The sequence below is a fragment of the Chanodichthys erythropterus genome, chromosome 1 (assembly GCF_024489055.1).
Source record: "Chanodichthys erythropterus isolate Z2021 chromosome 1, ASM2448905v1, whole genome shotgun sequence".
NCBI lineage: Eukaryota > Metazoa > Chordata > Actinopteri > Cypriniformes > Xenocyprididae > Chanodichthys > Chanodichthys erythropterus.
Genome location: NC_090221.1, coordinates 3,407,176 through 3,434,678, shown reverse-complemented (window position 1 = coordinate 3,434,678; position 27,503 = coordinate 3,407,176). Strand labels below are relative to the sequence as shown.

General features: G+C 38.3%; 1 protein-coding gene across 1 annotated transcript in view; it reads right to left on the bottom strand.

Moving 5' to 3' along the window:
• Positions 1-1,359: 1,359 nt before the first annotated feature.
• Positions 1,360-27,503, bottom strand: part of kctd16a (potassium channel tetramerization domain containing 16a) — a 29,595-nt gene continuing 3,451 nt past the window's right edge. Inside the window, exon 2 of the mRNA XM_067365284.1 lies at positions 1,360-2,622. Within this exon, the coding sequence (XP_067221385.1) occupies positions 2,189-2,622 (434 nt within the window). The 3' untranslated portion in view covers positions 1,360-2,188. The remainder of the gene's footprint in view (positions 2,623-27,503) is intronic.

Genomic DNA, 27,503 nt, shown 5'->3' with positions numbered 1-27,503 from the left:
TGATGCTGATTGAAATATTTCAACTGCAAAATCAATTAAATGGCTCTTGAAGTTCTATCATTAGTATGCATGCTGGATTTGCTTGGCAGAAAACTACAAAGACACAAGCCAACCCTGAATCTTCCACTAACAAACTAGATGTTTAGTGCATTCAATGAAAAAATACAATTTGGTCAGTATCATAATGTGATAGCACAACACAAAAATGTTGCAATGAATCCTTTTTTTTTTTTTTTCAGCATTAAGAACTTACACCGATCAGGCATAACATTATGAGTACCCACAGGTGAAGTGAATAACACTATCTCATCACGGCACCTGTTAGTGGGTGGATATATGCAGCAAGTAAACATTTTGTCCTCAAAGTTGATGTGTTAGAAGCAGGAAAAATGGGCAAGCGTAAGGATTTGAGCGAGTTTGACAAGGGCTAAATTGTGATGACTAGACGACTGGATCAGAGCATCTCCAAAACTGGGGTGGGATGTGCTGAACAAACAAGTCTGATCCATGGAGGCTCCACCTCACAACTTACAGGACTTAAAGGATCTGCTGCTAACATCTTGGTGCAGATACCACAGCACACCTTCAGAGGAGTCCATGCATCGACGGGTCAGGGCTTTAAACGTGGACCAACACAATAATAGAAAGGTGGTCGTAATGTTATGCCTGATTGATGTATATTCCAATATCTGAATGATTTGAAACACTTTAGTCACCTTAATAATAAGATTTGTGACTGAGCACATACACTTCTAGTCTATCATGCTTCTGCTGTCCCAAAGCTTTTCTCTTGCAGGTGAAATGTAGCAACACTGCAGAATCTTATGGCTAAAAATAGTCAGTTAAAAATGGTATCTGTGATGCATGAATTTATCAAAAATGTTCCTTCACAGTGACAGAAAAAGAGAAAACTAATATATCAGGCAGCAGAATGCAGAATTACACCGTTGAGCATCTGAAATCAGCTGAAAGGGGTGTTGCAAAGAGATTTGTCTGCAGTTTAGTATTAGATTCAGCAAAGCTCATAATCTGTTAAATTTCTTAGAGAAGGTCATCTGCCATATTCGTTGAGAGACAACATTACCTTCTCGCATCTTTCATCTGATTTGCATGCATATATATTCATTTGACACAAACAAGAAACCAGCAGCTCTTGATTTTTCTGTCAAGGATCCGGTTTAAATGCTGTGCCTACTTTAATGTAAAAACGGTAAGAGGTGCAGCATTGCAACATGTCAGGATTAGAACAACTCAAATGAACAAAATGTACTTTAAACCCAGTTCATTTAATGATTCATTGCACATTCAGAACAACAAAAATATCCTCATATACCCACAAGCAAAATCAAAAGTCTCAGCACAAATGTTCACAATGACAAACAGAAACAGCCTAATATTTCAGTCCGATCGTCCTGGTGTGTTTCAGCTGGGTTTGGATGAATGGTGAAAGGTGAATGGTGTTTGGTGAATAATGTAGATCACATTGATATGAGCCATTACTCTATTTGAGTGAAATAACATGCATCTACCGCAAGAACATACTCACTTGTGCTTTCTTAAGGTGCGATCACGAAATTTCGTGTGAAAAGAAGGTCCATTGTCAATACAGCTCACAAAGAAGTCACTTTCAAACCAGCGCATAAAATTCATTCGACCACCTTTTTGCATTGGAATGAATGGATTTTGCTTGTGAAATTTTGTCAAGCAATGGTAAACATGACCGCACCTTTAAACTCTTTAAATAAAGGGTCGATTTGTATTGGTACTCTCCATAAGCTGAACACCGTATTGGATGATGCAATCCGCATTCACATACAAATCCTACAGTTCTCTGATGTGCGCTGCATTAACAGGTGGAATGCCGTACAAAAGTGCTGTCCGTGCGCCAACTTTGAGCATTAACAGGTAATACACATTTGTATATATACAGTACAATCTGTTTTTTTACTTGAGAGGTTTGTCTAGACGCTGTGAAATCGGTTTAGAGTTTAATGTCATTGTGCTTGCTAGCAAAACAGGACTGGTCCCTTTAGGAGTCACTTGAGGTTCACTGAATTGTTAATTGTGCATCTTGCTGCATGATTACACAGACGAGCCAATTAAGCCCAAGCAAAGAAGAATTATGATGTCATCTTATGCGCGTTGTTGTGTTGCACTAATAGGCTCAGTGAGCCTGCAGGAAATCATTTCAGAGCTGATATTTTTTCAAGAGCTCCGACTGCCACATGTACTTCCTCTCGGGAAAGCGTGCTGGAATTTTAATCCGTCGGAAGTCCTGGATGCATTTCTCCAGCTCCTGCTCTGGGGTCAGCTTCTCCTTGGCAGGTTTCCTCTTCCCTGCCATGACGTCACGTGGCCCCGTGGTCCTCACGCGAAGCAGATCAGTTCTCCTGGGAATTGGGGTCGGACCCTTTTTCACCGGCCGGTCCAAAGTCTGGATGTTGGGCTGGCGGGCGACCGGACGCACGATGACCGTTTCCTGGGGAGAGCTGGCTTCTGACTGGGACTCGGAACAGGAAGTGGAGAGCTCGTTGAAGGAAGTGCCGCTCTCACCCTCGCGCTCGCTCTTGTGACTCTTGCAGCAGCAGTCGCAGTGAGAAGAAGACCATCCGGATGGGCCACCTTAAAAACACAAAGCCACAAAACCCACAAATGTAAAAAAAAACAGCAAAAATGATAACAGAAGTCAAATTGTAAGTCATTTTGGAAGTCAATGCAATTTTGTTGTAGGTATCAGATTGCAGAGCGGTCCGTTCAGGAATCAGGATGTGTGAAACCTGATAACAAAGGTGAAAGAACGAAGGTGAAACAAAGATATTCTTCATTTCCCATTATATTACTGCAGTTCAACCAATACAGATATTATAAATACTCCTCTAATGGCACAGATGTTTCTCATTTTACAGAAGTCGATGCTCATGCCACTATTTCAGTAGCCCATAACATGCACCATTTACTCAAAAGAAATGAAACTGAAACTTGGAAATAAAAAAAACATCACATGCATTTCACTCAGTGAAACCGAGTGTGCCGCACAAGTCCTGAAAAGTGAAGCCAAAGCGTTTCGATCGCCCCCAGGTGGCTGGATGCAGTATAGGTCCACCCTCTCCATGTAATCTAATGGGATGTGAGACAAACTAAACAATCAAATTACACTTTTTTCCAAAGATGGTTTCTGTCATTTTAGGTCGTTTTTATCATGCTGTGTTCGTTTTTTAAAATAATATTTAACTAAAAAATGTAATTATTTGATGCTATAAAAACGAGAGTGTGACTTCATGATTGACAGCTGTGATTGACAGCTTCTCTGAGTGAAGTAGTCACTGAGGCACTTTTTTTGGGATCTTCAGGAGGAGATAGGAGTTTTAACTTTAATTTGTACATTTCCAGAACTGTTTATTTCACACTTATATAAGGAGTTGTTCTGCAGTAAACCGTACTAACAGATTCTGCCGGAGTGTGGGCGGGACTTTGATACCGCGGCTCCACTTCACGCTCACTACTGTACAAGATGTCAGCGCCATATTGGGACATTGGTGGCTTCACTTCACTAAAGTGACTTTTTTTACAGTCTATGAGCGAAACACATTCATATGTACGAGTGCAAGCTGGTCGTTTGGCACTGAGCAGATTGACCTTATCAAGTTGACCTTATCAAAGACATAAAGAATCCATATTTAAATCACCATTTGAACTATATGTATTGATCTGTTTTGTGTTTTGCACAAAGAACTTTGCTAAAACCACAAAGGACTGAGTCCTTGTCTCAAATAGATAACAGTTTGCTTCAACCCCTTTTGTTAACTGATGGACATGCATGCATCAAAACAGACTATGACTGCATAGAAATATCCAAAGATCAGAGCTGAATGAAGGGACGGAACACTTTCAAATGAATTTACCTTAAAGGTAGGGCAATTTTTATTAACACTTTTTGTTATACTGGTTTAAACTCTCTTCACATCCTGATAGCAATCAATAATAGAAGTGGTCTAAATATTAAAACGTACATATATCTTCTGTGTAAGTCTCAGAACAAAAAAAAAAAAAAAAGTTCATTCAATCACTGCATTCGCTCCAGATGCAACTCTGCTTGGAGTACATATGGGCCCTCTCTATATAGTGTTATGGGATAATTATAGCTAATGAGATAATTAAGCGATGAATGAGCATTAGTGATGAACGCCTGCTGTTAACAAGCAGAATCAATGAAGAAAAAATCCTCCTCTGCTGAGATCTTGAGAGATATAATGTCTTATATTTTCAGGTGATTTCATCTTAGACTGTGGCTGAAGTCAGTTGTAGTTCTTGTGTTTCTCTTTTATTCATTGATTCTGCTTGTTAACAGCAGGTGTTCATCACTAAAGCTCAATCATCACTTAATTAATCGCTTAATTATCTCATTAACTAACTCTTCCTCAGTGATACTTTAACACTATTTAGAGAGGGACCATATGTACTCCGAGCAGAGTTGATTTAACTCTGGTGATTTTGCTGTCAACATATGTATTTCCATACCTCTGCACAAAAATACCCCCTGGTAAGTAAAATCCGCATTTTTAGCATGTCATTTGGGGTCGCTTTAACAACAACCCGGAGTAATGGTGTTAAAGTAGCCCTATTCCATGGGAAACCACGTACTTGGCAACACTGGTGCATGTTCATGTGTTTTGGAGGAGGTGTGGCTTTGTAGAGCACTCTGAACTGAAGGGAGAGTGGGATCTCATGCTTTCAAAGCTAGCTTGCTATTGCTAGCCTCTCTGAAATTGCCTACCCTAGCTTTAATGCTTGAGTGAGAAGCTGAGCTTTAGAGAAACATGCTCCTCTTGAATTTCTGTTTAAAACTCAGTTTAAATAATTATCTGAAAATCACATATGCTTTCTTCTTCTTTGAAGCACTTTGTGAAACTGTGAATGGATGACATCCTGTTCACCTTCACTGGCAGACCGCAAACCAACCTCTAGCTATTCTGTTTCCTGGCAGGGATATACTGGCCCCATGTATCACCGGCCCTCGAGCCCAGATGTCTCCTTCAGTTCATGGACACAAATCACCTCCCACTTCAGTGAAAAAAAACTCTGTGAACATGTCTGGGTCACATTTCATGTCAAAATCAATGCAAAAAAAATTTTGTATGAAGAAAATGATCATTTTTCAAGAACATTAAAATTCTCATTTCTGTAATGCATAAATAAATAAAATAAAAAACATAAATAAATAAATGAAATAGTAAAGAATTTATACATCTTCATTAAAATGAATCCTTAGTTATGAAAATTAAAATTATCTTTAGTGTGATGCACAAATAAATAAATTTAAGTAGTAAAGAATTTATATATGTTTATTGTAATGCAAAAAGAAAATGAAATGTAAGTAAATAAAAATAAATGTTAATTTCAACATTTACAAATACATTATTAAAATCTTGTTAACATTAGTTAATGCACTGTGAACTAACATGAACAAACAATGAACAACTGTATTTTCATTAACTAACATTAACAAAGATTAATAAATACAGTAACAAATGTATTGCTGATTGTTAGTTCATGTTAGTTAATACATTAACTAATGGATAACTAATGAACCTTATTGTAAAGTGTTACCAAATAAATAAATAAATAAATTGTAAAGAATTTATACACCATTATTAAAATGAATGTTTTTCAAATTATCATTACTGTAATGCAAAAGTAAAGAAATATGAAAATAAAAAAAATAGTAATGCAAAAGTAAATAAATACAAGCATAAATAAAAAAAATTGTAATAGCTTAAATAAAAAAATACAAGCATAAATAAAAAAATAGTAATGCAAAGTAAAGAAATACAAGCACACATAAAAAAATTAAATAGTAAAGAAATTAAACCTTGTGGTATTAAAATTAAACATTAGTTAAGACCATTAAAAATGTTACTGAAATTACTGAAATAAAAAAATAAAAAAATAGTTTTTTAATACATGTGCATCTGTGGCAAAATATATATATATATATATAAAAATGTAAACATGAAAAACTTTTCATGTACATTAACAGTAATGTTAATTTATATTGTTTTGCATTGTGATCATTTGCAATATGCTTAAATGCAATTTAATGCAAAAAATTGCATATTTTCTTTATGCATAATTTTATTGCTCATGTCCATTCCTTTAATTTGGGGATGAAATTTGACCTGGACATTACATTGAGAGACTCATCCAAATCAAAGTATGTGCATGAGATTGTAGAGGTGTGTGTGTGTGTGTGTGTGTGTGCTTTTGTTTATATTACATTGTGGGGACCAAATGTCCCCATGATGTAATATAAACCTGAGTTCACCTACATCGTGGGGACCAGCCAGCGGTCCCCACAATGTAAATGGGTTTATAAATCATATAGAATGAGTTTTTGTGAAAAAGTAAAAGTTTGCACAGTTTCCTGTGAGGGTTAGGTTTAGGGGTAGGGGCAGGGTAGGGGGATAGAATGTACAGTTTGTTCAGTGTAAAATGCATTGAAGTCTATGGAAAGTCCCCACAATTCACAAAAACAAACATGTGTGTGTGTGTGTGTGTGTGTGTGTGTGTGTGTGTGTGTGTGTGTGTGTGTGTGTGTGTGTGTGTGTGTGTGTGTGTGTGTGTGTGTGTGTATAATCGCTGCTGCATTGCTACTGTGGATTTGAGAACACGTACCTATAGCTTGACAGAGGCTCACTAAAATAAGTCTGACATTTTCTCCCAGGGGGTCACCGTATTTCCATCTTCCTGTTATTGGTGTTTCTCTTTCTTTCACTCATGTATAGAATTTCAACCCTTTTCCCATCAGCTTGCCATACTATTAAAAAGAACGATCACCAATTAGGCATCATCTGTATTTTACATCTGAGTATCATAATTAGCTAAACACGATTCTCAGAGGCAATAATTTGTGTTCATTGTGTCTCCAAAGCAGCTAATTTATCCTGATTAATAACAAAATCATTCAACTGAGCTACAAATACATTTTACAGAATGCAATAACAGCCTAATTGAAGGCAGTGATTGCTAGTGGCTTTCTAATGGGAATCCATGAATCTGACACCAGAGCATTTCCCTGCATAACAAATAAACCAGGTTCGCCTCTTTCCCCCTCTGTCCATCTCTCATCTTCACCTCTCTTTTCCTGCAGCATATGAGGAGGCTTTTATTGAAGGATTGTTGCAAAATGGATGGTGCAGCCTGATGGGACCACAAGTCAAGAACGGAGGCGAGCAACAATAACGCTGACATAAAAACTAAATACGCTGAGTTGAAACTGCTCCTCAGCTTGCTGTGCTCCTCGTTTATATGAAAGCTCACATTTCCCAAACAGATCTGTAAAGATCTGCATTCCACAATCGTGTCTTATTGGCATTACTGTAAGGGGTAAATATCAAATGGCTTTGGTCAGCAGGACATTAGGCTAATCTGGTGCTGTTTACCATTAATCCTCACCAAGCTTATGGCTGCAGCATCTATCAGACAAGAAATTGATTGCATTTTGCAGTATCCACCCCATCCTCTGTCTTCAGATCTCCAACCGACTACAGAGAAGCATACGGCTGCCCGGATCATATTGCAGGCCCATTACGGTTGGGGAGTTAAATCAGTTACCGTATGTGAGTGCATTCTCATGAATTACACAAGCTTGAGAGATGCATTTGGCACCGGGCTTCAGCGGAGACAATCTCATCACAAGGGGCATCCACCCACCAGTGTCTACCCACAATGCATTGTGTCTAAATGCCTGAGAGTGCTTCAGATCGGAATTCTCCTGAGCAGTGTGCCTGGTGTAATGTGTTTGCTCGCACCACAGCGGAGCTCAGACAGCAATCCTAAAAATAGTGTGACGCACATCTATGCATTTTTAATTAACACTCAATCTTGTAGCAGCTGATGCTAATCATAGGGGCGGCAACTAATGTATTTGTGTTCATGACCTGCAGCTGTAATGCTTCCTGTGTTTGTGTGCATTAAAGTTTGGAGAGATGTTTAACTACTAAATACTATTAATAATGGATTATGTCTACTGGAAATCACAAGGCCTATAAGAATACAAAACCATTATGTCCGGTTCACAAATCAGATTTCTTTGCATTGTTTTTCCTTGACATCAATGAGATTGCATTGAGAACATAAAGATTTATCTTAAAGGGGACCTATTATGCCCCTTTTCACAAGATGTAGCTGTGAAGTTTCAGCTCAAAATCCCCCACAGATCATTTATTATAGCTTGCTAAATTTGCCTCTATTTGGGTGTGAGCAAAAACACGCCGTTTTTGTGTGTGTCCCTTTAAATGCAAATGAGCTGCTGCTCCCTCCACCTTTCCAGAAGAGGGCGGAGCTTTAACAGCTCAACAACAACAAAGCTGGAGAATCTCACGCAGCCATGATTTAATTTTTTTAACTTAGTTAGTGTGTAATGTTGCTGTTTGAGCATAAACAACATCTGCAAAGTTACGACGCTCACAGTTCAATGCAAAGGGAGATTTTTTTTTTTTAAAGAATTAAAAATTTTAAGGACTACAACAAACGGCTGGTAGGGACTACAACAAGCTTCTTCCCGGGTTAGTGACATCACTAACCCTAAAATTTACATAAACTCCGCCCCTGAGAACACACAACAAAGGGGGCGGGGCCATGTTGGGCTGCTTTAGAGAAGAGGAAGAGTTGTTGTAGTCGAGTGTTGTTGACATGCCGTCATTTTAGGCCGGACTGCTTCACAAACGAGGGACAATTCAACACAAAAGATGAACATGACGGCACATGCTAGTGGATGAGTTGAATCAACTCCACAGCAACTACATCAATTTATCCACTAACCATTCAGAAACGTCTAAAAGTTGTAACTTCTTCCTGAGTCTCTCCATCAGTGTCGACTCCGGTTTGAACAATGTAAGGCTGAACACTTTCCTCATTTTGGCTGCGTGAGATTCTCCAGCTTTGTTGTTGTTGAGCTGTTAAAGCTCCGCCCTCTTCATTTAATTTAATATTAAATGTACAAACTGTAACTTAAATGAAATCAACGGGGAAAACATTAATTTTGGTTGTTCATGACATGTTACTAGGCTTGGTCATCACAGGTCAATGCTTATTGGTCGCTGAGTAAACTTGTTACATTTGATTTTCAGCGCGCTGCGCGCATAATCCATTTCAGTTTGTCCGTCTTTATCATAGACATTTAGCGTTGACTGTTGACCTAATTATAGACAAAAAATGGATTTACGAACAACACTCGTCACCTGCAACTCTTCTGAGGGTAAGTCATTTGTTTGTTCATTTCACTTATTAAAGCCAGCCCTGTCTTTGATGATAAGGCCTACTAACTAAGCAGTAGAATTGCTGATGTATGTTTGCTGGGTCTATGTGTTTTATACTTGGCTGCCTGTAAGATATGCTTATGTCATTTCTGCCTGGTGCGTGGCTTGTCCAATTGGCTACTTGCTGCCTGTGCCTCAGTTATGTCAGCGGTCCTGTCCTGTTACTTATATGTTGTCCAGGGGTGTTATTGATAATGGTGGAGGCTGGTGTTGTCTAATGTTTATAACCAGTGGTAGGCCTACTTAATTGTTTTCTGGAAGTGCATAAACTGTTGAGAGGTGGATGAACTATTTCTGACATGTCAGAGATGGGTAAACTGCATTTATTTGCGTATAGCCTCCACGACAGCCGTACACTGTGAGTGACTGAGCTGGATCTCGACTAGAGAGAGGGCATAACTTTACCACACCCCTTTCTGCCTTTAATTTGACTCCACTCCAAACGCTGTCTTCATTTTGTTTAATAAACGCAACGTTTTTAATTTCAAAAGCATTTCTAAATTCAGTTCATATTTCCAACAAATGAAATTTCAAGCCAAAATAATGAAATGGTTAAAAAAATATTGCAAAAGTTTTGCGCAAATCTGTAATGGAAACGCAGCTACGTGATATAGAAATTAACAACAACAAGAATAAACGAAACTGCCCCTCCAGTAGATCTGCTCTGGCGCCGACTCTGCCAGAGGCTTATATTACATCTTGTGAAAAGGGGCATAATAGATCCCATTTAATGGATTCCAGTCATTTGTAAATATGCCGCACATTCATGCTCATTCACATAATCCCAGCCTATGAATTACAACTATGTAAATTACATGTCCAGGAACGCTGTGAAATCTTCCGGACTCCCTTCTCAGGTTTGGCTCTAGTATATTGCATAAATGCTAAATATGCCTAACAAAGAATAATCAATAACAAGCAGTTTAAAAAAATGCCATATGCTCTTCTGAAAACGGCCAGCTGGGGGCGATTGAGAGCGCTACGGAGGCGCAGCGTTTTTTTCCAGCTGAAAAGCTTTGGTTGAATAAGAATGCAGTAACCGGCAATATTAACTTTTCCGTTGTTGTTCAGTTATTGTACAAGTAGGATGATTGGTCGGTGTAGTATTTGTCGGCTTTATGAACGATTTACACAAAATATTCATTCTGCTCATGTTACATGAATGAGACCCTTTATCTGTTTTTTTTGTTTGTTTATCTTTCAAAGCTGTCACGTTTGTTTTTGAATGACCTTTTTTTGGAGACTTGCCTATCTAACGCATCCTGACAGCACTCTCATTTCTTTTCTTTTTTTTGGACTGAACTTAATGAAAACTTAAAACATCTTGCTCTCCTGCCTGGTAATGGTCCTCAAGGGAGGTTTCAGGACTTTGTTGAGCTAGTGCTCCTATGGGGTGGTCTCCGATTTCACCTTGGGCCACAACACAACGAAATAAAGCCACAACACAACGGAATAAAGCCACAATACAACGGAATAAAGCATCAACACAACGGAATAAAGCCACAACACAATGAAATAAAGCCACAAAACAACGGAATAAAGCCACAACACAACGGAATAAAGCCACAAAACAACGGAATAAAGCCACAAAACAACGGAATAAAGCCACAACACAATGAAATAAAGCCACAAAACAACGGAATAAAGCCACAACACAATGGCATAAAGCCACAACACAACGAAATAAAGCCACAACACAACGGAATAAAGCCACAAAACAACGGAATAAAGCCACAACACAACGGAATAAAGCCACAACACAATGGAATAAAGCCACAAAACAACGGAATAAAGCCACAACACAATGGAATAAAGCCACAACACAATGGAATAAAGCCACAACACAATGGAATAAAGCCACAACACAACGGAATAAAGCCACAACACAATGGAATAAAGCCACAACACAATGGAATAAAGCCACAACACAATGGAATAAAGCCACAACACAATGGAATAAAGCCACAACACAATGGAATAAAGCCACAACACAACGGAATAAAGCCACAACACAATGGAATAAAGCCACAACACAATGGAATAAAGCCACAACACAACGGAATAAAGCCACAACACAACGGAATAAAGCCACAACACAACGGAATAAAGCCACAACACAATGGAATAAAGCCACAACACAATGGAATAAAGCCACAAAACAACGGAATAAAGCCACAACACAATGGAATAAAGCCACAAAACAACGGAATAAAGCCACAACACAATGGAATAAAGCCACAAAACAACGGAATAAAGCCACAAAACAACGGAATAAAGCCACAACACAATGGAATAAAGCCACAAAACAACGGAATAAAGCCACAAAACAACGGAATAAAGCCACAATACAACGGAATAAAGCCACAACACAACGGAATAAAGCCACAATACAACGGAATAAAGCCACAAAACAACGGAATAAAGCCACAACACAACGGAATAAAGCCACAACACAATGGAATAAAGCCACAACACAATGGAATAAAGCCACAAAACAACGGAATAAAGCCACAACACAACGGAATAAAGCCACAATACAACGGAATAAAGCCACAACACAATGGCATAAAGCCACAACACAACAGAATAAAGCCACAACACAATGGAATAAAGCCACAACACAACGGAATAAAGCCACAATACAACGGAATAAAGCCACAACACAATGGAATAAAGCCACAATACAACGGAATAAAGCCACAACACAACTGAATAAAGCCACAACACAACAGAATAAAGCCACAACACAATGGAATAAAGCCACAACACAACGGAATAAAGCCACAACACAACGGAATAAAGCCACAAAACAACGGAATAAAGCCACAACACAATGGAATAAAGCCACAACACAATGGAATAAAGCCACAACACAATGGAATAAAGCCACAACACAATGAAATAAAGCCACAACACAATGGAATAAAGCCACAACACAATGAAATAAAGCCACAAAACAACGGAATAAAGCCACAACACAACTGAATAAAGCCACAACACAACGGAATAAAGCCACAAAACAACGGAATAAAGCCACAACACAATGGAATAAAGCCACAACACAATGGAATAAAGCCACAAAACAACGGAATAAAGCCACAACACAATGGAATAAAGCCACAACACAACGGAATAAAGCCACAACACAATGGAATAAAGCCACAACACAACAAAATAAAGCCACAACACAATGGAATAAAGCCACAACACAATGGAATAAAGCCACAACACAATGGAATAAAGCCACAACACAATGGCATAAAGCCACAACACAACTGAATAAAGCCACAACACAATGGAATAAAGCCACAACACAACGGAATAAAGCCACAATACAACTGAATAAAGCCACAACACAATGGAATAAAGCCACAACACAATGGCATAAAGCCACAACACAACTGAATAAAGCCACAACACAATGGAATAAAGCCACAACACAATGGAATAAAGCCACAACACAATGGAATAAAGCCACAACACAATGGAATAAAGCCACAACACAACGGAATAAAGCCACAATACAACTGAATAAAGCCACAACACAATGGAATAAAGCCACAACACAATGGCATAAAGCCACAACACAACTGAATAAAGCCACAACACAATGGAATAAAGCCACAACACAATGGAATAAAGCCACAACACAATGGAATAAAGCCACAACACAACGGAATAAAGCCACAACACAATGGCATAAAGCCACAACACAACTGAATAAAGCCACAACACAATGGAATAAAGCCACAATACAACGGAATAAAGCCACAACACAATGGCATAAAGCCACAACACAACAGAATAAAGCCACAACACAATGGAATAAAGCCACAACACAACGGAATAAAGCCACAACACAACGGAATAAAGCCACAAAACAACGGAATAAAGCCACAACACAATGGAATAAAGCCACAACACAATGGAATAAAGCCACAACACAATGGAATAAAGCCACAACACAATGAAATAAAGCCACAAAACAACGGAATAAAGCCACAACACAACGGAATAAAGCCACAACACAACGGAATAAAGCCACAAAACAACGGAATAAAGCCACAACACAATGGAATAAAGCCACAACACAATGGAATAAAGCCACAAAACAACGGAATAAAGCCACAACACAATGGAATAAAGCCACAACACAATGGAATAAAGCCACAAAACAACGGAATAAAGCCACAACACAATGGAATAAAGCCACAACACAACGGAATAAAGCCACAACACAATGGAATAAAGCCACAACACAACAAAATAAAGCCACAACACAATGGAATAAAGCCACAACACAATGGAATAAAGCCACAACACAATGGAATAAAGCCACAACACAATGGCATAAAGCCACAACACAACTGAATAAAGCCACAACACAATGGAATAAAGCCACAACACAACGGAATAAAGCCACAATACAACTGAATAAAGCCACAACACAATGGAATAAAGCCACAACACAATGGCATAAAGCCACAACACAACTGAATAAAGCCACAACACAATGGAATAAAGCCACAACACAATGGAATAAAGCCACAAAACAACGGAATAAAGCCACAAAACAATGGAATAAAGCCACAACACAATGGAATAAAGCCACAAAACAACGGAATAAAGCCACAACACGACGGAATAAAGCCACAAAACAACGGAATAAAGCCACAACACAATGGAATAAAGCCACAACACAATGGAATAAAGCCACAAAACAACGGAATAAAGCCACAACACAACGGAATAAAGCCACAAAACAACGGAATAAAGCCACAACACAACGGAATAAAGCCACAACACAACGGAATAAAGCCACAAAACAACGGAATAAAGCCACAACACAATGGAATAAAGCCACAACACAACGGAATAAAGCCACAACACAATGGAATAAAGCCACAACACAACGGAATAAAGCCACAACACAATGGAATAAAGCCACAACACAACAAAATAAAGCCACAACACAACGGAATAAAGCCACAACACAACTGAATAAAGCCACAACACAATGGAATAAAGCCACAACACAACGGAATAAAGCCACAATACAACGGAATAAAGCCACAACACAATGGAATAAAGCCACAACACAACGGAATAAAGCCACAACACAACAAAATAAAGCCACAACACAATGGAATAAAGCCACAACACAATGGAATAAAGCCACAACACAATGGAATAAAGCCACAACACAATGGCATAAAGCCACAACACAACTGAATAAAGCCACAACACAATGGAATAAAGCCACAACACAACAAAATAAAGCCACAACACAATGGAATAAAGCCACAATACAACGGAATAAAGCCACAACACAACGAAATAAAGCCACAACACAAGGAAATCGAACCACAACACAACGAAATAAAGCCACAACACAACGGAATAAAGCCACAACACAATGGAATAAAGCCACAACACAACGGAATAAAGCCACAACACAATGGAATAAAGCCACAACACAACGGAATAAAGCCACAACACAATGGAATAAAGCCACAACACAATGGCATAAAGCCACAACACAACTGAATAAAGCCACAACACAATGGAATAAAGCCACAACACAACGGAATAAAGCCACAATACAACGGAATAAAGCCACAACACAATGGAATAAAGCCACAACACAACAAAATAAAGCCACAACACAATGGAATAAAGCCACAACACAATGGAATAAAGCCACAACACAATGGCATAAAGCCACAACACAACTGAATAAAGCCACAACACAATGGAATAAAGCCACAACACAACAAAATAAAGCCACAACACAACGGAATAAAGCCACAATACAACGGAATAAAGCCACAACACAACGAAATAAAGCCACAACACAAGGAAATCGAACCACAACACAACGAAATAAAGCCACAACACAACGGAATAAAGCCACAACACAATGGAATAAAGCCACAACACAATGGAATAAAGCCACAACACAATGGAATAAAGCCACAACACAACGAAATAAAGCCACAACACAAGGAAATCGAACCACAACACAACGGAATAAAGCCACAACACAATGGAATAAAGCCACAACACAACAAAATAAAGCCACAACACAATGGAATAAAGCCACAACACAATGGAATAAAGCCACAACACAATGGCATAAAGCCACAACACAATGGAATAAAGCCACAACACAACAAAATAAAGCCACAACACAATGGAATAAAGCCACAACACAATGGAATAAAGCCACAACACAATGGCATAAAGCCACAACACAACTGAATAAAGCCACAACACAATGGAATAAAGCCACAACACAACAAAATAAAGCCACAACACAATGGAATAAAGCCACAATACAACGGAATAAAGCCACAACACAACGAAATAAAGCCACAACACAAGGAAATCGAACCACAACACAACGAAATAAAGCCACAACACAACGGAATAAAGCCACAACACAATGGAATAAAGCCACAACACAACGGAATAAAGCCACAACACAATGGAATAAAGCCACAACACAACGGAATAAAGCCACAACACAATGGAATAAAGCCACAACACAATGGCATAAAGCCACAACACAACTGAATAAAGCCACAACACAATGGAATAAAGCCACAACACAACGGAATAAAGCCACAATACAACGGAATAAAGCCACAACACAATGGAATAAAGCCACAACACAACAAAATAAAGCCACAACACAATGGAATAAAGCCACAACACAATGGAATAAAGCCACAACACAATGGCATAAAGCCACAACACAACTGAATAAAGCCACAACACAATGGAATAAAGCCACAACACAACAAAATAAAGCCACAACACAACGGAATAAAGCCACAATACAACGGAATAAAGCCACAACACAACGAAATAAAGCCACAACACAAGGAAATCGAACCACAACACAACGAAATAAAGCCACAACACAACGGAATAAAGCCACAACACAATGGAATAAAGCCACAACACAATGGAATAAAGCCACAACACAATGGAATAAAGCCACAACACAACGAAATAAAGCCACAACACAAGGAAATCGAACCACAACACAACGGAATAAAGCCACAACACAATGGAATAAAGCCACAACACAATGGAATAAAGCCACAATACAACGAAATAAAGCCACAACACAACGGAATAAAGCCACAACACAACGGAATAAAGCCACAACACAACGAAATAAAGCCACAACACAACGGAATAAAGCCACAACACAACGGAATAAAGCCACAACACAACGAAATAAAGCCACAACACAACGGAATAAAGCCACAACACAACGGAATAAAGCCACAACACAACGGAATAAAGCCACAACACAACGGAATAAAGCCACAACACAACGAAATAAAGCCACAACACAACGAAATAAAGCCACAATACAACGGAATAAAGCCACAACACAATGGAATAAAGCCACAACACAACGGAATAAAGCCACAACACAACGGAATAAAGCCACAAAACAACGGAATAAAGCCACAACACAATGGAATAAAGCCACAATACAACGGAATAAAGCCACAACACAATGGAATAAAGCCACAACACAACGGAATAAAGCCACAACACAACGGAATAAAGCCACAAAACAACGGAATAAAGCCACAACACAACGGAATAAAGCCACAACACAATGGAATAAAGCCACAACACAACGGAATAAAGCCACAACACAATGGAATAAAGCCACAACACAACGGAATAAAGCCACAACACAATGGAATAAAGCCACAACACAATGGCATAAAGCCACAACACAACTGAATAAAGCCACAACACAATGGAATAAAGCCACAACACAACGGAATAAAGCCACAATACAACGGAATAAAGCCACAACACAATGGAATAAAGCCACAACACAACAAAATAAAGCCACAACACAATGGAATAAAGCCACAACACAATGGAATAAAGCCACAACACAATGGCATAAAGCCACAACACAACTGAATAAAGCCACAACACAATGGAATAAAGCCACAACACAACAAAATAAAGCCACAACACAACGGAATAAAGCCACAATACAACGGAATAAAGCCACAACACAACGAAATAAAGCCACAACACAAGGAAATCGAACCACAACACAACGAAATAAAGCCACAACACAACGGAATAAAGCCACAACACAATGGAATAAAGCCACAACACAATGGAATAAAGCCACAACACAATGGAATAAAGCCACAACACAACGAAATAAAGCCACAACACAAGGAAATCGAACCACAACACAACGGAATAAAGCCACAACACAATGGAATAAAGCCACAACACAATGGAATAAAGCCACAATACAACGAAATAAAGCCACAACACAACGGAATAAAGCCACAACACAACGGAATAAAGCCACAACACAACGAAATAAAGCCACAACACAACGGAATAAAGCCACAACACAACGGAATAAAGCCACAACACAACGAAATAAAGCCACAACACAACGGAATAAAGCCACAACACAACGGAATAAAGCCACAACACAACGGAATAAAGCCACAACACAACGGAATAAAGCCACAACACAACGAAATAAAGCCACAACACAACGAAATAAAGCCACAATACAACGGAATAAAGCCACAACACAATGGAATAAAGCCACAACACAACGGAATAAAGCCACAACACAACGGAATAAAGCCACAAAACAACGGAATAAAGCCACAACACAATGGAATAAAGCCACAATACAACGGAATAAAGCCACAACACAATGGAATAAAGCCACAACACAACGGAATAAAGCCACAACACAACGGAATAAAGCCACAAAACAACGGAATAAAGCCACAACACAACGGAATAAAGCCACAACACAATGGAATAAAGCCACAACACAATGAAATAAAGCTTAAAAGTTGTGGCTCAATTCCATTGTGTTGTGAACTTATGTTTCCTTTTTAATTTTGTTGTGTTGTGCACTACTGGTAGGGCTGCACGATTAATCGCATGTGATTGTCATGCGTGTCTCATCAGTAAAGCCGGTTCTGTGATTAGCGGTAAATGTCCATCACCTGCTTTCAAATGGAGCGGTAAAGGTAACTTTAGTTTAGGTTCCAATTAATCCAGTAATTAGGAGCTTATTGAGGCAAAAGTGAGATTTAATAGTGAGAATTGCCCTCGGAGGACACCCAGTGTAGAGTTTTCAACTTGTAGATTTCAAATAAAGTTGTTGGAAGCTTAGTGATGGTTATGTCATGCGATCATAATGTAGTTTATAACCTGAAGATTATCATGATGAACAAAGCATGCAAGAATCATAAAATGTTCTGCAATAATCCAAAGCCAATGTAAAAATCCTGTTGTTGTTTTTTCTTTGCGGGAACCAAGTGATGCTAAACCTACAAAAATGCATCATCACTGCATCACTATAGCTATAGGTTAACAGTTTGCTCATTTGATTCAGTTCAAATGTATGAAAGATGTACTAGTAACCTATAAAAGTGGGGGAATACAATTTTCTTTTGGGCTGTGTGGATCAGCAATATATGGTCTACAAAACAGCAAAAGGAAAAAATAAATATTCTCAGCTCTTGAAAAATGACTGAGTCGAGCCGTCCATTTTGGTATGCCAAGAAAGTCAACCAATCATACTCACCACAACCCTGCAGGCATTTCTGGATTCGAGCTATTTCCACACACACACACACATGCATATGGGTCTCGGCCTTGGTTTGCACAATACAATGATAACCATCAATTTTACTGAGATAGAAATAAAATTCCTTCTGCAGGTACAGGTCTTTCTGCACACTCAGCTTTTGTGGCTCTGGCCTCAGATCATAAAAAAGACCTCTTAATTTTCAGCAGAATGCTTTGATATGGGAAATTAGCAAAGGAATCTCTGTGCACATGAAGGCTTTTTAATGAGAATGAGACTGCTGATACCGACCCTGAATTCTGAAAGCCATATTTATATTCTATGAAAAACAGCAGATCAACGCTAAATCAACATCAGTTCAACATGTACTGTATGATGCTGATAAACTCAGAGGTCTTATTACAAGAGGTCTTTGTAAATATGCATTTTGCCCAGGACTAATGTCCCTCCCTTAAAGTTTTGAGCTTTGCCTGAGGTTTGATAATGTTTATGTGCTTGTTAATGTACAAAGTAGGCCAATTCTGTTCTTGCGGGGGAGCAGTCTTAGAAGACTCATCTTTGCAGATGAAAAGAGCTTGTATCTAAAGCCCTATTTGGACGGGACTAGTTTTCTAAACAACATTTGAGTTACAGTTCTTATCACTCGACGTCTGTCATTTCATGTACCGATTCGGACGAGACTAACATCATCTCCGTGTTTATCACAGAGATGGGAGTGTGTGAATTCTGGATGTAGGTGTTACAGAAGCTCACGTGCTGTATTTACATGCATCATCTATGACGTATATATCCTTTAATCCACCGCAGACAGCAACATAGTGTGGCCCAGATCCGGTCGGGATGTGGGCCGGATCTGGGCCGACACTATATTGCTGTCAGGGACTATTTATTATTTATTATTAAAAACCTATTTAAGTAAACTTCACGAGTTGTACAAGTGGCTGTTTATAATAATCCCACATATGTGAGCAGCGAAATCTAGTATCTTTCTTATTTGACACTGAAATTAAAATTTGCCGCCTTTACAATTTCCACAATTTGGCTCTATTTGTTAGTATCTGATGAAAGAATAAATGATAAAACTATCCATATTGAAGTGAAATGAAAGTATCCACTCTCTCTCTTGAATCCAACACGGAAGAGACTTAAACTGCAATTCATCGACTGGCCACTAGAGACAGGCTCCTAAAGGGAGTCAATCCCATAGACCCCCATGTTAAAATGCCCAACTTTACAGCAGAAAAAAATATGTTTACAGCCTGGTACAAAAAGTGGTTTTGGTCTATATAGCTAATTTTGCCCTTCATGACAACTGTGCAACTGCAGCTCCACCCACATCCCGCCTCTTTGCCCATTTTCGGTTATCTGGGAGTGGCGCGTTGCCAAGATGGCAACGACCAGCTCCGCCCACTTTGGGCTTCAAAAATGCTTTTCAGAAACCTACGGGTGACACCATGGTCACTATATCCAGGTTTTATACAGTCTATGGTTATTTCCCACACATGCTTGAAGAGGTTGACCAGTCACAACACAATGGTCCAACTGACCAATCAGAGTACATTGTGATTTTCAGAAGGAGGGGCTTCATAGAGGCAGGAACTAAACAGGGGTGCGTTTCCCAAAGCGAACTATGGGGAAACACACCCCAGAGCGTTACTAACAATATGTGAAAATATTGTCAATATTAGGTTTTCAGTGTTTTTTTAATGTGAAAATAAGGTTTTCAAACATGTAGACCCAAAAAACAAAATCAAGACTTGGAAAAAGGGTTTAATAGGTCCCCTGTAATACATTTAGGACAAGTAATGCCATTCCCAGTCTCCAAGTCTGCATTCCAGAGGCTTTGTGCTGGAAGATTACAGACAATGTGACAATTTCATCCTCTGACTGATGTTGACATGAGCTGCAATCTCCTTCTTTGTTGAAGGCAGTCATGCGCGTCTGTGGCAAAGAAGTGCCTGACAGACAGATTGGAGAGCCCAGATCATCTCAATGCAGTCATGACCCCCATCGAAGAGCTGTTGAGGTTTAATAAGACCAAAGAAAGAGATGACATAGACCCTGTCATTACTACAGTGGTTCCTTCTGAGATGTGGAGAAAGACAAATTTCACAGTGTCATGGAGATAGGACAGTGAAGGAGAGCAGGAATAATACTAAAGAAGAGCAACTGCTGTGAAATTCACACTGTAATGTCGAGGCTTCTTTGGGTGAGAGTGTGAAACATCTTTGGTACTTGTAATGTATAAATGAACAATCTAGACACACTTCCTCGTATGCTGTTATTAAAGGTGCCCTAGAATTAAAAATTGTATTTACCTCGGCATAGTTGAATAACAAGAGTTCAGTTCATGGAAATGACATACAGTGAGTCTCAAACACCATTGTTTCCTCCTTCTTATGTAAATTAGATTTTTTTTTAAAAGACCTCAGAAGAACAGGCGAATCTCAACATAACACTGACTGTTACGTAACAGTCGGGATCATTAATATGTACGCCCCCAATATTTGCATATGCCAGCCCATGTTCAAGGCATTAAACAAGGGCAGGACGTCTGGATCTGTGCACAGCTGAATCATCAGACTAGGTAAGCAAGCAAGAACAATAGCGAAAAATAGCAGATGGAGCAACAATAACTGACATGATCCATGATAAATTTGTCTTTCTAAATGTTTCGTTAGCATGTTGCTAATGTACTGTTAAATGTGGTTAAAGTTACCATCGTTTCTTACTGTATTCACAGAGACAAGAGCCGTCGCTATTTTCATTTTTAAACACTTGCAGTCTGTATAATTCATAAAAACAGCTTCATTCTTTATAAATCTCTCCAACAGTGTGTAATGTTAGCTTTAGCCACGGAGCACTATCAAACTCATTCAGAATCAAATGTAAACATCCAAATAAATACTATACTTACGCGATTAGACATGCTGCATGACGAACACTTTGTAAAGATCCATTTTGAGGGTTATATTAGCTGTCTGAACGTTGTTTATGCTATTCAAGGCAAGCGCGAGCTCCGGGTCGGGGAGCACGAGAATTTAAAGGGGCCGCGCGCTGAATCGGTGCATAGTTAATGATGCCCCAAAATAGGCAGTTAAAAAAAGCTGAAACTTCACAGACACATTCAGGGGACACCTTACTTATATTACATCTTGTAAAAAGACGTTCTCCTGCACTTTTAATATTTTGTATAAAGAAATTCTTTCAACCAATTTCATGATGTGTATCCTGAAATGCTTTTTAAACAGCAGGCTATTGAAGAAAACTGGACACATTTCCTTCATTATGTGGTTCAACCCTCTAACTAAATAAATGAGCACGTTAATTTTTTTCTTAATTAATTGCATATTATATTAACTATTGTAAACATAGATATATATTTATATATATAATTGTTAAAGTCAGCATTAAACGGAAGTTGCAATAGTGTCCTTATTGTGACGTATATCCAAGTAAATTAGCTTGTCAAACAAGAACAAATGTAGGGCGGGGCTTGATTCTGTCCATGGGGAATTGATTGTGGTTTGCTGTTGCTGTGATGTCATGTGAGTGACAGGTTGCTCCGCCTTCACACCAGTAAACACATTATCAGTGAAGGGAGGGGAAGTTATTTCATTTAAAAATTTAAAAAACAATAATAATGGCCACAGATAAATCATTTATAGCTTACTAAATACTTTGCCTACTATAGTAGCACCATGCATATTCAGATGTAGGCATAGAATCTTTAAACGAAATAACATCCCCTCTCTTTTGCAGTGACATCTCTTCTCTGATAATGTGTTTACTGGTGTGAAGGCGGGGCAACCTGTCACTCACATGACATCACAGCAACAGCAAACCACAATCAATTCCCCATGGACAAAATCAAGCCCCGCCCTACATTTGTTCTTGCTTGACAAGCTTTTTCACTTGGATATACGTTTAATTATAAATAGAACTTGTCGATTTTCATTTCATCGTGACTTTAATGATAGACTTTAAATAAAGTGATCTCTAATTCTATGGGTGTGAAAACAGTAACCTATGTGAAAAGAGTATGTCCAAATTCACAGTTTACATAAAGTAGTTTGTGAAAAGTACCCAGATGATCTAAAGTGCACATCTAAAGGACACTTTACTATCCCATGAGGCCATGGGAGAAGAGTTGTGAATGACAGTGAAGCAACCCGACTGAAGCTGTAGGTCACATGACAGAGAAAGCAGGCAAACAGTCTCTGTTGCATTCATACAACACACATTCATACTATACATAATAGAACATCCTTTTATAGCGCTCACAAAGTACTTATTCAAAAGAAGTACTTATGCCCATATCTGTATTTTACAGTTTGTGCTCTATTTTAATGATCTAAGCACATGGTCTGAACTTAGGTGCACGAATCCTCTTTTGCTAGTTTAATGATGGAAAGAATGGTCAGCGCACCAGGCACATTGTCCAAAAGGGTTATACCTATAGTGAGTCATGGGTGTGTTTTGGGCGTAACGTGCAATAAACCAATATGAGTGTCATCTCCCATTCCCTTTAAAAGACAGTTGCACTTGCATCATGGCGGATTCGCTATTTACGTGTTAGAATATAGACACCCTCAACCTAACAAGTCATGTGTGTATTGCCAAGATTGATCAAATAATTAGCCAATTTCATTCGTCATTACTGCAAATACGTCATTCTGATACATGCAATGACTGTCCATTATGACATGTAGATGTACACAATAATAATCTTTTAGATTATAATCCTTATATTTTTAATATTTGGCATGTTTGTGTGCTGCTGCACATCCCTGTGTGTGTAACAAGCGTGTTGTGCACTTGCCTATAAGTGCGTATTACTAACACAGCATTTAAATAACAAAAAAAATACTGCGGCATTGACTTTAGAGCAGGTTTTTGTTGGTCAATGGCACAGTTGTTTTCAGTTTCCTCAAAATAGCAACACGCCAACAATGCACCTGAACACATCTCGGTTTCAGACCAGCACACCGATGGGTGAACAGATGGGCATGAGTGCATTTGCTATTTAAACAAAGTTGTGCTGGACGTGAAAATGATAACTGCATCAGGATGAAACTAGCTAAAAACACTTGCATGGCGCCTGGCGTTGCCTTGCGGCCCTATATCTTACATAGGATTTTAGCCCCAAATCCCATATCAAAGTATCAACCCCGTGCCCTTATAATTTCATAGTTTTTTTAAGTGCAGAATTTTTTAACACACTTCATATGGCTGGATCTGCTGGGAAAACCACTTGCACAGCTTTCTCGCTCTATTCCATTTACTTTTCCATCTCAGGTGGGCCAAGTGGCTCTTACTGTACGGGATGGGAACAGATTTGCCCGATCTCAACTCCCACAGTGGACGCAGGACTCGTTTCCTGTGCCAGTTCAATAATGACAGTAAATCACTAGTGTTCACAGGAATAATAGAAACTGCATATTCACATGAGGATCTTAGAGGAAATGGCCAGAATGATCTCTCTCTCTCTCTCTCTCTCTCTCTTACCATGCATGGTGTATTTAGACAAGCTTATTTGCCCAGCTTCAAGTGCTGTGGGCTTAATACACTATATGAACGCCATTAGATTACCCCCCCACCCACACTCCACACTAATGTGTAATCTGCACTGGACTGGAAACAATGTGACAGGCCACGTCATGATGTTGCATTACATTAAATGCAAAATTATATAGTGTGAGCTAAATTCTATGTTTCACATGTAAATATAATTATGCATGCATGCTTTATGATGCAAAAACATGCCATAAATCATCAGTATTCTTTGGCAACAAAGAAGGTGACCTTAAGAAACATCTAATAGCTTTTTAATTGGAAAACTTTCAAGCTGGCTTTTAATGTAAATAATTAGCTATACTGTTTTGGTCCAAAATTTTCAAAAGAATAAGGTTCATCCATTTGAATAGAGATTGTTACTGATAATTTTTATTTTTATTTTTAAATATTTCATAAATTATTCTTATTTTGTTAACTTTCAGGAAAAGAAACAAGTCTTATTTGATATATTCTGGGCTGTTCATCATGCAATGTGTGTAGAATTTAAAATATTTCGATTTCAGAGTCCTGACAACAGGTTGAAATTTAGGGTGAAAATGGAAAGCCATAACTGATGCAGGCAATAAATAAAGAGCGGGAAAAGTCAGTAAATTAGTTCCATCTGAATGCAGCTATCAAATGTAGCTATATGTGAGATGTGTGATGCTCATGCAATTTATTTTTCACTGTGGCTGTGATCATTGGCCATTAATCACGACTTTTAATTAATGCAAAGACAAAACTGAGCAGTTGGTACAAATAATTTTTTTTTTTTAAATGTCAAGGACAACATGCAGCACATTTTTAACTAGAATGGGTTGAGATGGTGATAAAGTACATAAGAAAGAGGATGAGTGAGTAAGCGACAAAGAAAAATAAGCATGTACTAAAAAACAGAGAAAAGGCAGCCCTATTGACCGCAAATGATATATTACCGATCCCTTGGGCAGTCTAAATTGGTAGAAATGTGTCATGTGGGTGATGTTCTGAGAAGTAACAGCACAAGATAAGGCAGTGAGGCCTGTAAAAAGCAACTGGTTCATTTACCAGGGGATTCGAGAGCAAACTAACTCAGAAGAGAAACAAGAATCTACCAATCATGCTAAACTGAACAGTGCAAATATGACATTTCAACCATTATGTGAAATGCATCTAACTACATTATAATTTTATCTTGTTATCTGATTTGACAGATGTCTCAAGACATATTCACCATCAAATTTTAGAGCAACTTTAAATGCAAAAAAAATATATAATTATTTGCATCTTTTAAATTACATTGCACAATTGCTAAACGCTGAGGTACAAATCACACATTAATCATCATCAACCCACCCTCATATCTCTCCAAATCATATCTCTTTTTTTTTCTGTTGAAAAGAACGTCAAACCTGCTTTATATATATATATAAAATAAAAATTCATGATGATCACTAGCTGTCAAGTTGTTTGGTTTATTAAATGAAGTAATAGGTTAAGATTTAAAACCAGGTCCCCTTTCAGGTTAAATAAAATTTGTACTACTAGATTGTCAAATCTTACTCTAATATAAAGTAACAACTAAGTAGATTTTAATTCTTTTGTCATTTCTTATTTCGTCAGTCTATAGGCACCAAGTGAACCAGCACTCCTGTCCTCTCAATAAAATAATGTGATGACACCCCTGGTGAGTGGTGAGAAGTTTAATGTGAGTATGTGGAGTTATATATATGTGATTAGATCATTTGTTTTTGATTGCCCTTTTAGACTTTTAGTAATTCTGTGTTGCTTATAAATCTTTGGGAAATGCCATAAAATCTTATCTGCCATAAATTCAGCAATGATCTTGTATATAAATATAGCTGCAAGCAGCAATTATGGGGTCAAGATGAATAAGGGCAGAAAAGTAAATATTTGTGGACATCTGTGATCATGAGGTTGGGATAAAGCTGTTTAAATTACATTAGTTAAAGAACTTATAACATAATACTATGGTTTATAACTTCTGAGCAGTAGGTGGCGCTATGACAAAACTCTGCATACACCCTCAAATCATGCCTGTGATGACATGTACCAAGTTTCGTGTCAATACACAAAGCATTTGCAAAGATACAGCCGCATATCCATTTTGGCGTGCTCATAGTCAAATTTGTTGATGCAGTATAAAACAACGGTTGGGACTATCAAAAATCTTTTTAATACGTTTTTGTCATGAGTGTCTGTAGATTCTACATACCAAATTTCGTAGAAATCGGATACATTTTGTAGGAGAAGTTCAAAAAATAGGTTTTATATAAAATTCAATATGGCTGACAGTAAGTATTGTAAAACATGGCAAATTTGGTATCGTAGGACATGCATAAGCCAGCAAATCTAATGATGTAAGTTAAATGACAATATGTTGACTTTTTCATCTGTTATAAGCATGAATTTTATTATATCTCTTGACCACTAGGGTGCGCTGACCTAAAACTTTACAGGTCCTCGCAGAAAATGACCTTGATGAATCATAGTGAGTTTCGAAATGATAGCCTATGTTAATGCATTCGTAAAAACACAGCATTTTATGACAAGATTTAAAATGGCCAACACCCAAAATGGCCGACCAAAGAAAATTGGATATCATTCAACTCGGAGACCATCCTCATGACAAGGCATTCAAAAGTTATAAGCAAAAAAAGTAATTTCTCCTATCTCTGCACCAGTAGGTGGCGCTGTGAAGATACTGTGCATGTACGTCCAAGTCATGCCTGTATTGACATATACCAAGTTTGGTGTCAATATATCAAATCAGATACAGCATCAAATCCATTTTTGAGTGCTCGCCGTCAAATTCATTGATGCGCTATAGTAGAACGGATTGGCAGATCAAAAATCTTTTAGTAACTTTTTGCCTGGATTGTGAGTAGATGCTACATACCAAATTTCATGCAAATTGGTCAAACGCTGTAGGAGGAGTTCGAAAAAGCAGGTTTTTCGGAAAATTCAAAATGGCAGAAACATTTTCATGAAGGAAATGATGTCTTCGA